This window comes from Polistes fuscatus, unplaced genomic scaffold (genome assembly GCF_010416935.1).
Source record: "Polistes fuscatus isolate 324 unplaced genomic scaffold, CU_Pfus_HIC Scaffold2, whole genome shotgun sequence".
NCBI lineage: Eukaryota > Metazoa > Arthropoda > Insecta > Hymenoptera > Vespidae > Polistes > Polistes fuscatus.
The window spans coordinates 3,334,824-3,351,476 of NW_025113096.1; the positions used below are offsets into that span (position 1 = coordinate 3,334,824).

The window sequence follows — 16,653 nt, forward strand, 5'->3', positions numbered from 1 at the left end:
GTTTTGGAACGAACTCAAAATATTTTCTTGCTAAACTTTTTTATCCACTTTTATCTGGCTATAAAAACAAGAAAAAAAGGTTTCCTCCTCTATAGAAAAATTTTGTTTATTATCCATAAATTGTAATTTGCCTCCAAAATTCTCACCTCTGGGCCATATCATCCCACAGGTATCTTATAATAATATAATTGTTGATGCGATAAAAGAAAAACCGAATGATATTTGTAACACGTTCGAATGTTTGTTGATTGATTGCAATATAGAAGCATAACTCCAGGTATAGAAATGATCGAAAAATCCTATCGGCACGGATCAGTCAGTTTGTTTACTTAGTTTACAGTCTCTCAGGAAGTTTTTAAAAATTTATGGTTTCACAATTCCAGAATGAGTTTGCTTCTAATATATCGAAGATACCAATGATTTGACCATCGGATTGTTCCATGTTCAGGCGGTATTGATTGATTTAATACTAAACCTAACAATCATGTTACCTATTGCTATTTTTTTTTTTTACGTTACATTTAGACGTAACAATAATTATTACGAAAATAAACAAATATAGAATTTTTATTTTACAATCCTAAGAACTTACATATATTTATATATATATATATACAGAGTGAGTCATGAAACGTGACGTTTCAAAATAACTCGTAAAATATACATTCTATGAAAAAATGTTTCCCGCATAGTTCAACTAAATTAGGAGACAAATAAAATGCTAAACAAAATTATTTTTTAAGCTACCTTTTAAATGAGATATCAAGGTCATCGTTATTTTTTTTCAAATGGAATGGCTAATTATTTTTCTGTATTTTGATAAAGCATCAAATTCTGCATGAAAAGCAATCACACAATGTAAAACTTAAAATGAATAATATCTCAATTAATAACATTTTAATTAAAATCATTGTAAGGTATGCGTGCAATGTAAAACTTACAGAAATAACCTATTCGATGATTCAACAACTCTCTCTCTCTCTCTCTCTCTCTCAATTAACATGTATTCTCGAAGTTCGATGTCCAAACTCTTCCGTACGATTAATATAGACGTTACTATAATATAATATCTTAGGGTAGGGCAATTTCACATTCCTCCATATACCGGGAGAGTTCTTCGCGTAAGTTCGAAGTTTAAGTGGTCCGAGTTGGGGCGCCGTTGCTCGCGCACCATTCCGCCTGGAGTGTCAATAAAGTACACCAGAGGTACAAAGAGTGAGAGAGAAAGACAGAAATAGAGAGAGAGAGAGAGAGAGAGAGAGAGAGAAAGAAAGAAAGGTAGAAAGAGAGAGAGAGACAGGTGCAGCGGGGATAATACGGCGGCACGAGGTCGGCACGGTCGAACCACTGGGCGTGACGATATGCTCCTGCACAGGTGCAGTTAAGAAGGTAGAGGAAGAAAGAAAGAGAGAAAGAAAGACAGAAAGAAAGAAAGAGAGAGAGAGAGAACATGTGAAGGCGCCTGAGGGAAAGAAGGGGGCAGCGAGGATCTTCGCCGCCCACGCAATCGTTTGGCTCGTTTGTCCGAGGAAGAGTGAGAAAGAAAGAAAGAAAGAAAGAAAGAAAGAGAAAGAGAAAGAGAGTGAAGGATAGAGAAAGACGGTAGACGTAATCCAAACGTTCTCTCTCTCTCTTTCTTCCACGTACGGAGTCGCACACCTGTGCCAATACAGCATGGTACAGAATCGCATAACAGGTGGAAAGGTAAAGGAAAGAACTAAAAGGGAGAGCAGAAGAGAGTGCGAGAGTGCGAGAGAGTGAGAGAGAGAGGAGAGGAGAGGAGAGAGGAGAATTCCCCACTCGAGTCGACCCCGACTCTGCCAACTCGAACATTACTATACGCCCTCCGCGACCCGAGAGGAGGAGAGAACCGACGAGACTACCGCCTTCCTTGTACATTCTCTCTCTCTCACACTCATTTCTAACCATGCCCGGTGCTTTCCTCCGAGGCGTGTACTTCCGCTTTAAAACGTTGACGACCGTCCGTAGGCGCCGTCGGCTCGCGCAAACGCCGTCGTCATCCTCGTCTTCGTTCTTCCTTCTACTGCAACACAACATTCTCACATCTCCACGAAAACGCGTTTTATACTCTTCCTCTACACTACAAGGCCGCCGATCAAATGGTCGACGCGTTATGTTAAACGTGAAAGGATACCGTATGTGTGTGTATGTGAGAGAAAGAGAGAGAGAGAGTGAAAAAGAGTATAATTTATTATATATCTTGTTTATTATATCTTTCTCTTTCTTACTTTCTTTCTTTTTCTCTTTATTTATTTATTTATTTATTTATTTATTTATTTATTTCGATCTTTTTCCTCTTTCACTTACGTTACACGATTTTCCGAGAGAGAGAGAGAGAGAGATAGAGAGCTTTCCTTCTCGGCGCGATTCATGTTTCTTCTTAGTTTTTTCCTATTTTTCTTTTTCTATTATTTTTAATTTTCTTCAATAAGCATGTAAGTACTTATTTCGAACAGGAAAGAGAAAGATAGATAAAGAAGAGAGAAGTGTCATTGATATCATGTTATTACCGATCTCATCGTGAAATCTAGTCAGATTGAATTTAAAGAGGAAAAGGAGAAAGAGAGAAAAAATAATAGAAAGAGAGAGAGAGAGAGAGAGAGAGAGAGAGAGTTTGATTTATGCGAAGACATCGATGCCCGGAAGAATACGATTTATCGCGAGAGAGATCGGCCGCTTTCTCTCGTAGATGATTTCGATGACCGTGTATAATTTGATGTGATCGAGACGTTTCTTCTAAATTATTGCGAATTTCAACTAATAATCGATTGAAATAACTCATGAGATCTATGTAATAATTCCTATCGAAAAGGGGTGTAATTTTAATCAATTAAGAAATATATAAATAAATAAATAAATAAATAAATATCACATTAGGGATTGACGTATAATACTATACTCCTCGTATTCGTTGGTTTATAATTATATATCGATTTCTAAACGGAGTAACGGAGATTAAGAAAATAATTGAAAATTAAAAGAAAGTAACGCGGTCATTATTAAGGTTCTCCTTTCACTCTTTATTGTTTTTTGTTATAAAAAAGATCTCGGAAAGAGTTTTCTAATGGATGGGGAGAAGAAGAAAATAAAGAAGAAAATAAAAAAGAAAAAGAAGAAGAAGAAGAAGAAGTAGACGCACGTTTTGCAATTCACGAAAAAGGTTAGATCGGTAGGTACAGGTATATACATATATATCTAAGGTAGTAGTTCGCAACGTCATTTGACGAAGATTACATCGTACTCCTTTAACGTGGAAAGTTTCGAAAATCAAAATGCATTAATCTCGTTGACTATACTTCTCTCGTTGTTGCAACTTCGAACTTCTCAATAGCATTTACGTGACGGCCTTCTTAGGTCTTTTTACGAATAAACCCTTTTTCTGTTTCATTTCTCACACGTTTCTTTGTGTTGTTCGTTGAGAAAAGTAATAGCAGTTAGCAATAGCAATAGTAATAGTAATAGCAGCAGAAGAAGCAGCAACAGCAGAAGCAGCAGCAGCAGCAGCAACAGTAATAGCAACATAATCGCCGTCTTTTTCGCGGAAAATTGAACATTCTCGTACAGTCAAAATGTATTTTCATCTGAAATTATAACGATCGTTCCCAATTCGTTCTCGAGAATGATAAAAATACTTCAGGAACGTAGCTATGAAATTTCACAGCTACGTCTCGTCAACTCTTTCTCTCTCTCTTTTTTCTCTTTCGAAAAAAGAAAAAAGGTAAAGGAATTAAAGGAAAAAAGAAAAAGAAAGATAGAGAGAAAGAGAAAGAGAGAGAGAGAGAGAGAGATAGAGAGAAACACCAAGCGGTTGGATCTCGTACACGTATGCCATTTTCGTGTGCGAACTAATTTTACGCTGACGCTCGAGATGACTCCATAAAATATTCGGAAGTCGTTTCTCTTAACGGACTAAAATTCATTCACTGGTAGAACTCTCGTGGAAGCAAAAAGAAAATTGCTTTCCAAGAATACGAATATTACTTGTTTTTTCTTTCCATCGCGCGAGTTGGGATTACAAGAATACTCAAATAATCGGATTTTCGTTTGTTAAATTACCAGTAGATATTTAACTATTATATTGATATTTTTATAATTTGTTAATCTTACTCGAAATCATGGCGACTACGATAATGATGACGACGACTACGACAACTGCAACTACGACGACGTCGACGACGACGACGAAAAACTACGTGTGTTGCTTAAATGAGTTCGTAGAAATTCGCCGTGAGCAAAATTTTCGCGGGTATATATCAGGGAAGCGAGCAAAGTCGTTTCTAAAGCACGTAAATTGTCGGGCATAATGACGGTAATACCGCGCGTGGGCATTATCTGCACGCGTATGCATTCTTGCGAGAACAGACAGTGTTTCCCTTCGTGCAATTCTCTTTCTTTTCCTTTTTTTTTTTATTATTTTTTTTCTTTTTCTCCGATTCCAATAAGATGCCGATGGTGGTGCTGATGGAAGAAGAATCATTGGTGGCAGTATGCTTCTTCTTTGTATTCTCCGATCCACGCGATGACCCGTGCCATTTTTTGAGGTTATACGAAAACTATCGTGTCATATGGCGATAGTATTACATGCTTAAAAGATAATATATTACATTTGTATCTATTCTTTTTTTTTGTTTTATTTCTTTCTTTCTATATATTTTTACTTCTTATTAGAATTTGTTTCTATTGTCTCTTCTCTATAAGATAAACTATTATTATTGTCAAGAGCAAAATCAATTTCTTACACGTATCGTTCATTTTTCTATTTGTTCATCTTATGTTTTACGATATATTTAAATTGCAAGTATTTTACACGTTAAATTAATAGAAAGTTGTTGTTTTATGAATAAGAAGTAGTAGTATATTCCTTAGGTTTGTATATATTTTTATAAAATATAGAAAATAATTAACATATGATTATTTGACGAAGTTCCTTGTCTCTAGCAATATACAAATAAAGAAAAATAGATACAAATATTGCATCCACGCAAATGCGTGACTTAAGCATGTGAGTGATTAACCACATGATGGTATTAGTGAGCCATTATATAATTTTTATTTTTTTTTTATATTTATTTTAAGTAGTCCAACGATTAGATAATTCATTCAGGAAAATTAGCATTAAAAAAAGAAGAGTTACAGTGAGTGCCCTTTAACCCTTTCGCTACGGGCGTGTTTTCTCTCTCTCTGCGGCGGTACTTCTACTGAACGGGCCGTTGCAATGTGCAGCATCAAAACTGCATATACCATTATGCTTACTAAATTTTTTTCCTTGAAAATAATTCATATAGTGTGCTTAAGATGAAGAAAATGTAGAAATGAATAGATTAGTATAACATCTTAATCACATATTTAATGAGTTTCGTTTGGAAGCTTCATTTATAACAAATGAATTTAACAAATACGAAAATAATGTATAGTAAACGTCAATACATTCAAATCGTACATGTTAATATTACTGTAAAAGCAAGAGAAATATCTGATTTTTTAATGTACTAACAAATTAATCGACCTATCTTTTCATTGTTATTTAATTATTTTTTAATATCAGAATCAATTTAATACCTGTTAAAGTAAGTATAACATAAAATATAATAATAAAAAATATAATAATTTGTTTCATAAAATGACAATGTAAATTTGGAATTCATAGATATAATTTACCAGAAATGTTAAAATAAATATATTTTAGTTTAAACAATTATAAATATTAATAAAGTATATTAGAGTATTAGATGTACCTTAAATGATTGTTAATTAATCGAAGAACATTTATTTTGTAGTCAAAAAGCACGGAGTACAAATACGACGCTCCATTCTCTTCGAAATTCAACGTTATACTAAATCATTGTCCTTTATGAAAGTCAGTTAAACATTTCGTATTCATTGTTGTTTATATGTCACTTCCCGCAGGCTATATACGTATAACAAAAATAATACACGTAATAAATACAACGTATTCTTCTGAAAGTCATATAAAGGAAAATCAATAAAAGTATTTCAACCGACTTTCATAGAAGACAATGAATTTAGTTTACTGTTGGATTTCGAGGAGAACGGTAAGTCGAACGTATACTCCGTGTTTCTAAACTAAAATATACATTTTTTCTTCGATTAATTAACAATCATTTAATGTATATCGCACACTCTAATTTATTTTATTATTATTTTAGATTGTTTAAACTAATATACATTTGTTTTAACGTTTTTGCCCAATGACGATTTTGAATTAAAAATATTCGTTTAATAAAATATCAAATCGTAATTTGTTTAATATTTAATGTATATTAATCGATGTGTCATTTTTAAACAAATGTACTATTGTTTATACATTACTTAATTATATTTCACGTATGTTATATTTTATTTAAAGAGGATTGAACATTTAAATAACAGTGAAAACATAGGACGACCAATAGTTAGACATGAAAAAAATCAAGATGTATATTAACGTCTTCTATACATTATTTTCCTAATTGTTTTAATTCATTTGTTATATATGAAGCTTTTTCAATTGAATTGAAATTGAATCATTTTCGAGGAAAAATCTAGTAAACGTTAACGTTGTACGATTTTAAAGGGATACTCACTGTATATTTAAATGAAATATTTTTTTATCAGTATAATCTTTTAAAAGGACGTTGACTGAAAGATTTATCATAAAAAGTGGAGAAACACGATATTAATGTTACGATCGATTAGTTCAAATTCGTATCGTTACACTATTTAACGTCTTAAGAATATGTAAAATCTTTAACGGAACATCGTGTATCAATTATATGTATCTTTGTTCATTGAATCGTATGAATTATGAAAATTTGACATTTATAACTTCCTTATGATCGTTCGTTATATTTTCGAAACGACCAGAAAGGAATGAAGAAAAGAATATATTTTAAAAAAAGAATGGAACAAAAATAGTCCAATCCAGCAGTCGAGTAAAGTCAAATTCATGATTTTACTTTCATTATTAGAAAAAGAATATCGAACGATATCGATATCCATTTCTAATTTTGTCCTCGTTAAAATAAACGTTCGGGGAAGTGTTATCAATTACGAATCTTATTCAATTCGATGATGATCATTTTTTAACGATGCAAAATAAAAAAATAAAAGGAAAGCAACAATTCTAATTCGTTTTTCGAATTACAGTTTAAAAATTGATAGTAACGATGGGGGAAGAAAAGTTTCTTATTAATTCGAATAAATTAGTCAAAGGTGAACAATTAAATACGAGACAAGTTAATGATTTAACTTGCGTACCGTTTTCTATTAATAATGATAATCCTAGGAATCGGTAGAGATACGCGTGTCGGTTAAAGAAGAGAGATTAAGAAGCTTGAAACGTTGCTTTGGGTTCAAGAGAGATCGATAAATCTCGACTGTCTATTTGGTAATCGTTAATTTCGTTAGCACGGTCTTGCTTCCTTCTTGTTATGTGTTGTCACTATAGTGTTATACGATCGATTCGGATGGCTACGGCAACATTTCGAATAATGTTTCTGCTGCGTTTTCACGCTTTTCCTTTCCTTACCCTTCCCTTTCCCTTCCCTACCCTACCCTACCCTTTCCTTTCCTTTAGTTTGGTCGAATTATATTTGTAGTCGTTAAATCGTTCGAGAAACAAACCCGAATTTGATTTGTTTTCTTTGGGGGACGTTCTCGAGTCTGTTCAATTCGTGTATCGATAGTTACAGTCGATTATCACAGACTTCCTTGATTTTTGATACAACTATTAAGAGAGTTTAGATTAATCGAATTTTATTAAGAACGTAGAAAATGTTATTTCTGGATATAATATCGAGGAGAGAAAGATAACGCGAGCCACGGGTACAACGATCCTGCCGTATTTCGATCCAATTTCTGTTAATATCGTGTCAATCACAAATAATTGTATTATTCGATAATCCTTATATCGTTTTCTTCCTATCTACCTTTCTATCTAAGACTAGCAACACTGGTGAATATATAAATTAATATTATAATTAATTAATGTCCATTTATTTCCGAATATTATGTCTCTCTTTCTCTCTCTCTCTCTCTCTATATATATATATATATATCTATTTCTAACGTAATTGAAATAAATTAAACCCTCTATATATCATAAAATTATCGTTTCGATCGAAACGAAATTGAATCTTTCTCTCTGGGTAATTTTCATTTTTATTAAAACTCGTTAAATAAAAATAAATAAGATGTATTGTTGTCCGATATCGATGATCGGTAAAAACTTTCTTATCGAGTCAAGAAAATGTATGAACATTTCGAAAAAAAGAAATAGAAGTCACGAAACCTCGTAGAAAATTTGAAATATAATAGAAAATTTGTTGGTGACAACATTGATTGTAAACGAAATTCTCAATGATTATTTTGTTTTAAACGCGAAACGTATTTCTATTACCTACGAAGAAATACGTCATCCTTCCGAAAAAGAGAGATATGCGGAACGGAAGACAGATGCGATTTTTACGAGCGGAAACGTGTCTCTCGTATTAGTAATAGAAGTAAAGCGTTTCGGATGGGTCCATCTAACAACCGGAAACGAAACGCTATGATATTGCGTTAATCAACACAAATTCCGTAATATTTTTGAAGGTACGGTATAATAACGTATAGATATCAAAGATTCTCGAGTGAATTTATAATAACAATCGTTTAAATATCATGACAATTATCTGTCATGTAAAATACGCGAACGAATATCTAATCGAAAAATTCAATAAACAATATTAGGATGAAAAGCAAAAAATCGTGCGTTTTCAAATGAATATTTCACTCTCGGATATAAAGTAATTTTATTAATTTCAAAACGAAATCGCCCTATCTGAAACAACGCAATAAACGTACGAATTTTTGTTTCACCCTAATATATAATAATCATAATATAATTTCATTCGAATAAATTTGTTTCTGATAATTACTCGATCGCAAAAATAATAAGAAAGTGATTCACATTGAAATGTTTCATTTCTAATGAAAAATCTTACCTTCTGGTCCTGCTGCTGGAGCAGTTGTTCCCTGAGGAGTTGCAGCTGCAGGATCATCTCGGAGAGCCTGCGTTCTTTCTCAACGATGCTCTCGGCGCAGAGGACCCTATGAAGGGCCGCTGCACCGTCCTGTTGAACCTGTCCTTCCGTGTTTTGTATCCTGCTTGCAGCTGGGGGCGAAGGAGGCACGTTGTTCGCCACGTTACCGGCGTTTCCGCTGTAAACATTAGACAAAATGCCATTAGAAGGAATCGTACGTGATCTATTTCATTCTTCTTTTATCTATTTAACTTGTATAGTTAGATCGATTATCCTACATTTCTACTGACAACCGGTTTCAAATATATTTTTCAATATGATTCATTTTTAAGATTAATTTTTATATTTAATTTTGTCGCGTATTGCATTTTTCAACTTATCTTACACATATGTTTTAATATATATATTTGATATAAGAGAAAATTAATAATAACAACACACAATTTACTCCCGTTTAAATAAAATCTATATTATATAGTATACTTACGAGTGTGAGTGTAAGAATGTAATTAATCTTCAATAACGATCAACACAATATATTTAACTTATCTAATTTGTAAGAATAGAAATAGTTAATAACACGAAGAAGATACTAGTTCAATAACAATACAATAACAATATAATCAATATAATAGTACAATATATGACGATGATGCATAATGATTGGTTGCTGTTACGTTTATTCGATGTTACTCTTACGACTTTCCGTAATACACTGTCCTTAGATTCAGCTGGCAAACTTGTTCTTCCGTCATTTCTTCGTTACGATACTTTTATGTATATAAGAGATATAACTTAGGGACTATTTTATCTTAAAAATAAACAAGGATAAGAGAGGATTTTACGGGTTTCAGATCTATCGATAATTAACAATAAAACCAGGTACCCTTGTGGACCCTTAGCAATAAAAAAAGGTTTCCTTCATCTTTCCAAGTATCTTCTTATATATATGAAAAAAATAAATAACAGGATAATAAATATCTAATCAAATCAACACAATCGATAGAGAAACCGAAAATATTATTGGAATAATCATAAACGAATAAATATTTGCAAGCATTTTTACTGAAAAAAGAAAAAAAAAAAAAGAAAAAAAAAGTACACTCACACACGTATACATACGATACATACGCAAAGAGAAATGATGTTTGAAACGACGAGAAGGTCCAAGTTTACAAGGACGTGAGTGCTTTGTGAAAAAAATAAAAAAGGATAAAAAAGAGAAAGAAAAAAAGGGCGAACTGGCAGCTTTTCGAAGACCGAACGAAAAGTCCAGAATGGTAGATGCAAAAGCTCAGCACCGGTGTAGAAACAAACCCCGAAAGAAGACAGTAGTGTAGTTGGCACGTAATGGCACTAGCTAGCTAGCTAGGAGGATGAGGATGAAGAGGTGGAGAGGAGAGGAGAGTAGAGGAGAGGAGAGAGAGAAAGGTAGAAGAGGAAGAGGTTGGGAGTCAGGTGAATAATAGATAGGGTCGCGGCCACGCAATCACGGTGAAGCGAGTGTTTGCACCCGTGATGGGCCCTCCCCGGAGCACACTACGTCCCTCCACCCTCGATTCTCAATCCTCGAGAGTTTCCTCTCTCCGCGCACCCCCCAGTCTCTTCCTGCTTCTTTTATGTCAGGGAAAATGGACCACGAATAAGTGATACCCTGCCGGTATTGTGGTACTGCCGAGAGAGAGAGCATCGTTGGACTCTCTTTCTCTTTCTCTCTCTCTCTCCCTTTTTTTCTATATGTCTCTCTCTCTCTCTCTCTTTCTCTTTCTTTGGAATCACTCTCAGCTGGACAACGAGGGCTAACCCTAAGACATCTCTCTTCTCATTCAACGCATCGAGGACAACGCTAAGATTTCCTCGCTGAAGTAAGAAAGAATCGTAAAACGTCGGGAAGAGAGACACCGTCCTTCGTAATCTAGGTCGACGCATGTCCAAGGCGTTGAAGTCTCGGATACTGCAGTATAAAGAAGATTCTTATTTCCTTTTCTCTCTTTTGCTTTCTTTCTTTCTTTCTTTCTTTCTTTCTTGCTTGCTTGCTTTTTCTCTTTTACCTTTCTTTTGACTTTTTCATTACTCCCATTTCATCGAGAATCACTCTCCATATACGATTCACATTCAATTTTATACGCGTACCTATATTTATTATCGTGATTATATTTTGTATATATCGATAAGGATGAATATTATTTTATTCGATCGATTAATATTTTCGAATGATGCTTTGAAAATTAGAATCAATCGACTGTGATTTTGAGAATAAACGTTTTAACGAAATTGTAGAAATATTTTTGTCGTAATTTGTTTTAAATTAGTTTTCTTTTTTTTTTTTTGAATGTGGATAACAGAGTTTTTAGCTTCGTAGGGTTTCAAACAGATTTGAAAAATGTATTTATGTGTGGAATGCGAGCACCTCCAAGCCAAATTTAAATAGGCGTTCGTGAGGAGATTGGACGGTGGGCCCTGGATAGCTCAATGGTTAAGAGCAGTCGCCCGGAAAGCGGAAGATTCGGGTTCGAGTCCCGGTCCAGTCAGTCCAACGGCCCAATTTTTTCACGAATCCTACATATGTTTTATTATCAAATAATGAATATATTTTGGAAGAAAATGAGAAAATATGGGATAGTCCATTCTGTTTTTCGATGCCTCGAATGTGTAAATAGATATATATGTTACCGTAAAAAATTGAAATTAGATAATGTCAAGATTCACATGGTTGCTTGGTATTTGTCCGATATATTAATATAAAATATTCGGTATTTCACCGATGTATTTGTGATGTGTTGACGACAAGAGACCATGAAGAATCTCGACATTCTCTAATGTCTATCTTTCCCTGTTACATATGTAAGATTTTCACCAGATATTTTCGAATACGATCGTAATTAATTTTTATTCGAATAACAATAAATTTTCCAACGAGCGGGGGACAGTTCTTATATTAATTATTCTCTCTTTTTTCTTTTTTATCCTCTCGAAAGAATAAAATACTTTATATATTACATTCAGGGTCGCGCGCAAGGTAGTAGGAAAGAACGTTGTTGGGTTCTTTCAGAACTGTTGGGAAGCAGAAGCTACGTTCGGCTTGTAATTAGCGAAGAAGGCTTCTTATCCGCGCTCGTCCATGAAAGGCTCCGGCTGTGCATGGTTTTCTTTGGACCGATAATATCGCCGCTTGGAGAAGAGAGAGAAAGTTAAAGAGAGAGAGAGAGAGAGAGAGAGAGAAAGAGAGGGATCATGGCTTCTATTCGCGCCCAGTGACCCCGCTTCTCCTGTTGGCCTTCCGCCACCCCCTGCGCTACTATTCCCGACAAAAGCCTCATTCTGTTATTATTATTACGCGCTAAGAGATTCGAAGGGCTTTATTTCCCTTCGGACGGGCTAAGAGATAAATGGACATCTCTCGTTCGTTGCTGGTTTCTCTTTATACGCAATTTCCTTCCGATTTTGTCTTTCTATGGGAAAATACAACGCGGATAACGTGTATTCATGTATAGTATTATTCTAATTAGAAAAAAACAAAACCACAAGGTATATATGGATCGTAAATGTTGGTTTAAAATAAATTTGACATGGTAATATTTGTAAAATGAATAATATTTTGTATTTAGAGAATAATAAAAAGAGAAAAAGGAGAGAAAAAAAAATTGTCGATTTAATCGAATTATATCCGACAATATCGTATTATAAATATTTGGTTGTAAGTAAAAACGTAACGCGTAAATAATTGATTATCAATGAAACCAATTTTTTGTCTTCCTTTACTTTTTTCTTCTTCCTTCTTCTTCTTCTTCTTTTTTTTTTTCGATAGACGCGATGAAAATATATCATAAGAAACGTTGGAAACACCCTCGTAACATTCTCGAGACGAAAGGTTTACGAGAAAAGCTCGTTCGATATGGGAGGAAACATGTTACACATAGATAGGTCGTCTTGTAACGGTGTTATCGGTCTCACTCGGAATAACGTTACGTTAGTTTCAAAGGCTTTTATCGAATAACGTTTAAATTTAGAATTTCTTAAGGCAACGTACGTAGGACGTCATATCTTTCTCTCTTTTTTCATTTTCATTCCCTGTATTTCTTTCTTTCTTTCTTGCTTTCTCTTTCTTGTATTCTTAGTTGCTGGTCATCCATATCTATGGATAGAAGATGAGCACACGCCTCGTAATATGACTCGTGTGTTCTTAGTGGATGAGATTAAAGCCCAAACGAGTAATGATATACGTTTGCGAGTTGCAACCAACACGCAACAAAGCTGTTACACGGTAGGTCTCGAGTATGCCACGGCTCGTTACGTTGTTCCTAAACAACTTCTTCATTCCTCTCTCGTAGTTCAACGCTGAAAAGCGTTCTTCAAAAAGAGAATTTTGCGAAAGGAAAATTCTTCTGACCTTCGTGGAAAAGAAGCTTCTTTTTTATTTTCCCGGACGTCAGAAACAACTGTTCCTGCATTTTTCTTCTTCTTCTTCTTCTTCTTTTTCTTTTTTTTTTCTTTTTGGAAAAGATCATTCAGAATTATCGACGAGACACGCAAATGTGTCATTTGTTTCGCGAAAATATCACTCAGAAGTTTCTTCCTTCCATTAATTTTACCGAGCTCCATCGTCGTATATGTCAGCAAGATCGATTATTAAATTATTAATATATATATATAGAAAGAAAAAAACACATTAGGTGATACAAATCACTTTGATTGAAAGATTGATAAATTCATTAAATTGGAAAAGTTCACTCACATCATTTCTATTTTGACTTTTATCAGACGTTTCATCGTGCCACGGTGAATATACCGATCACGAACGTTAACTTTAATTTTAATTTTACTCGCAAAGAATACTCGTATGATTCGTGAACGATTAATAAGATAGTTCGAGGTAACCGATCTCCGAATGCTCGGGACATGACGAAATCCACGAATTTAGAGAAAATTCGTGTTACTTATCTCGAGCTAAGTGGTGGGATAGCTATTATTATTATTATTATTATTATTATTATTATATATTATTATTATTATTATTATTATTATTATTCTTGGATCACGTTAGAAGTCCCACACACAATGTAGTAGTCTCTTTCAACACACACATTATGTTAAACATTTATATTAACTTTAGACAAAAGTTTAACGTCATCGATCGGCCAGAATAATAAACCTTAGATTTATCCCTATTGTTCAATCTGACAAGGTAAGAGACGATGAAGAATTGAACTAACTCCAAAGGGGAGAGAAAGAGAGAGAATATAAAACGTCACGTACAAACCCGAACGAACGAACGAACGAACGAACGAACGACCGAATAACCAACTTGTACGCGCTTTTTGGCGAAAATTTCGGAAGAATTTTGGCCCAGTGGCAACCGTTTCTCGATGTGGCTAACGGGTTGGCACGATTCTGTCCCGCTTCATCTGCCTTTGCCAAGTTCACTCGCGTACGTTCGATAAATACATCAAGAAGACGTGGGATTGGATTGCACATTATCGCTTTCTTTCTCTCTCTCTCTCTCTCTCTTTCTATCACTCTTATTCACTCTTACTCACTCGTACGCTCACTCACTCTGGCCTATTCGGATATTTTTTACTGTAATCTATATACCTGCTACGTGCCGAGTAACGATCGACGCTTGCGTTGTACGTGACGCGAGGGGGGAAAAAAGTATAAATCGAGCTTATACAAATTATACCCCCGGTTTGTACATAAATTCAATCTTGCGTAGTAGTTGCGTATGCGTGTGCGCGTGTATATGTGTGCGTATGAGAGAAAGAGAGAGAGAGAGAGAGAAATGTTAAGAAATAAAATAACGTAAAGGATTAGTTCAATCAACGGAAGGAATAATAAATAGTATAAGATCTTCACGAGCTTCTTTAACATATTATCGTACCGAATAAAGAAAGAAAGATAAATAGAGAGAAAGAGAGAGAGAGTAGGCCTCTTCTAAATAATATATCTCTTCACTACATTATTCTCGGAAAGACGGACGACGACGATGTATAAAACGTTTCTCTCCTCGGACGATTGGAGTCGACTTGAAAATGTTCATCGTTTGGATCATTGCCGTTTCACTCGAAGAAACAAAAAGCTTATAATGCCTTCGGAAGACGATAACGATCCTATAACCGGCCACTTTACTTATGACGTATGCCAGGGATCGGTAATAAGCCCACGTGCTGACACAATCTTCACTCTGTCTCCGTGACATTGTAGATTGTACGAGAATTAGAATGAATAGAAAACACGAGGAGTGGAAGATAAACGGAGGGAGGGGATATGGGGGGAGAAGAAGGAGGTAGGACGAGTTTAAGAGAGATAGAAGAAGCGGGGAAGGGGAAAGGGGAGGAAAGACTTCTCACAATTACGATTTCTCTACAACGAATCAATTCATCGACGGAACTGATTACCTAGGAACGATTATCGTCTTTACTGTGTTCTCGATATGTCAGGGCAAGGGGGGAGGGGATGGGAAAGAATATGAATGCAAGCTTATTTGTTTTAAGTGGCACGTGTAACGAAGGATATTTCCGCTTAAAGTTCATTAACAAACGTTAAGAAAAATTAATAATCGATAATCGTATCGATCTTTTTATATTCTTCTCTTCTTCTTTTTTTTTTTTTCACGGATCAATGATTACTCATAGCCACTCGCGATAATTACGTATTACATATATCGACTTTAACAATCCTTTCGATGTTTATTTAGAGAAAGAAAAAATATAAGAAGGAAAAAAGAAAAAAAATCATTTGGTTGCTTTTAACGATTGTATTTCGACAATGGCTCTTTGTCTTGCGTTTATAAAAACGAGAAAGAGAATGAGAAAAAGAGTGAGAGAGAGAGAGCATATTTCACGAAATATATTACATACTCGAAAGTGGGCTCTCAACGAAAGCTTTATCGAAGATCTTTTATTTCTCCTTCTCTACCATCTCGTCTCGTGTGGCTTTGTTTCAACTTCGAGAAAAAAAATAAGAAAAAAAAAGGATTTGGTTTACGACTCTCTCTCTCTCTCTCTCTCTTTCATGAGTACAATGTTCGCTTTTAAAAGAAACGTTCATCGAGGGAGCGTTGGCACATTTATATTCTCAAGTCAAAAAGGTTGATGTCTCAAATGTTTCATTTACGACAGGATTCGCAGCATATTTAGTTACGGGTTAGAACAATTTACGATTAATTTTATTCAAATGACAAGATTATATTGCAACGAACTAACTAACGAACGAAGAATAATTTTTCTAGAGATATACGTCGATTTAATTCTTAGTAATAATTTAAACACACGATAAAGATAATAGGAGAAATGTGATTATGAAAGAGACGAAGCGAATTGAATCGAGCATTTTTATCGATAATTTCGAACGATTCCTATCTTATCCTAATTATAAAAAGAAGGTTAAGACGTGATGATGATATTTCGTAAGCGAAAAATATAATCACAATTTTATACTTAATTCTTTTAATCACTTCAATTATACATTTTAAGAGAGACAAATAATGCAGATTTGTAGCATACTCGTGTATGTTTATACGCATTATATGTTAAATGTTACATAACAAAGTTCGACATGAGACTGTACTCTTTTAGAATCTTATCATAGGATGATAAGCGTCAATAAAAAT

At 34.4% G+C, this 16,653-nt stretch overlaps 1 protein-coding gene across 1 annotated transcript in view; it reads right to left on the bottom strand.

Annotated features, from left to right (window-relative positions):
* Positions 1 to 16,653, bottom strand: part of LOC122517096 — a 202,366-nt gene that overhangs the window by 25,721 nt on the left and 159,992 nt on the right. The window contains exon 6 of the mRNA XM_043635467.1: positions 9,006 to 9,222. Within this exon, the coding sequence (XP_043491402.1) occupies positions 9,006 to 9,222 (217 nt within the window). The remainder of the gene's footprint in view (positions 1 to 9,005; positions 9,223 to 16,653) is intronic.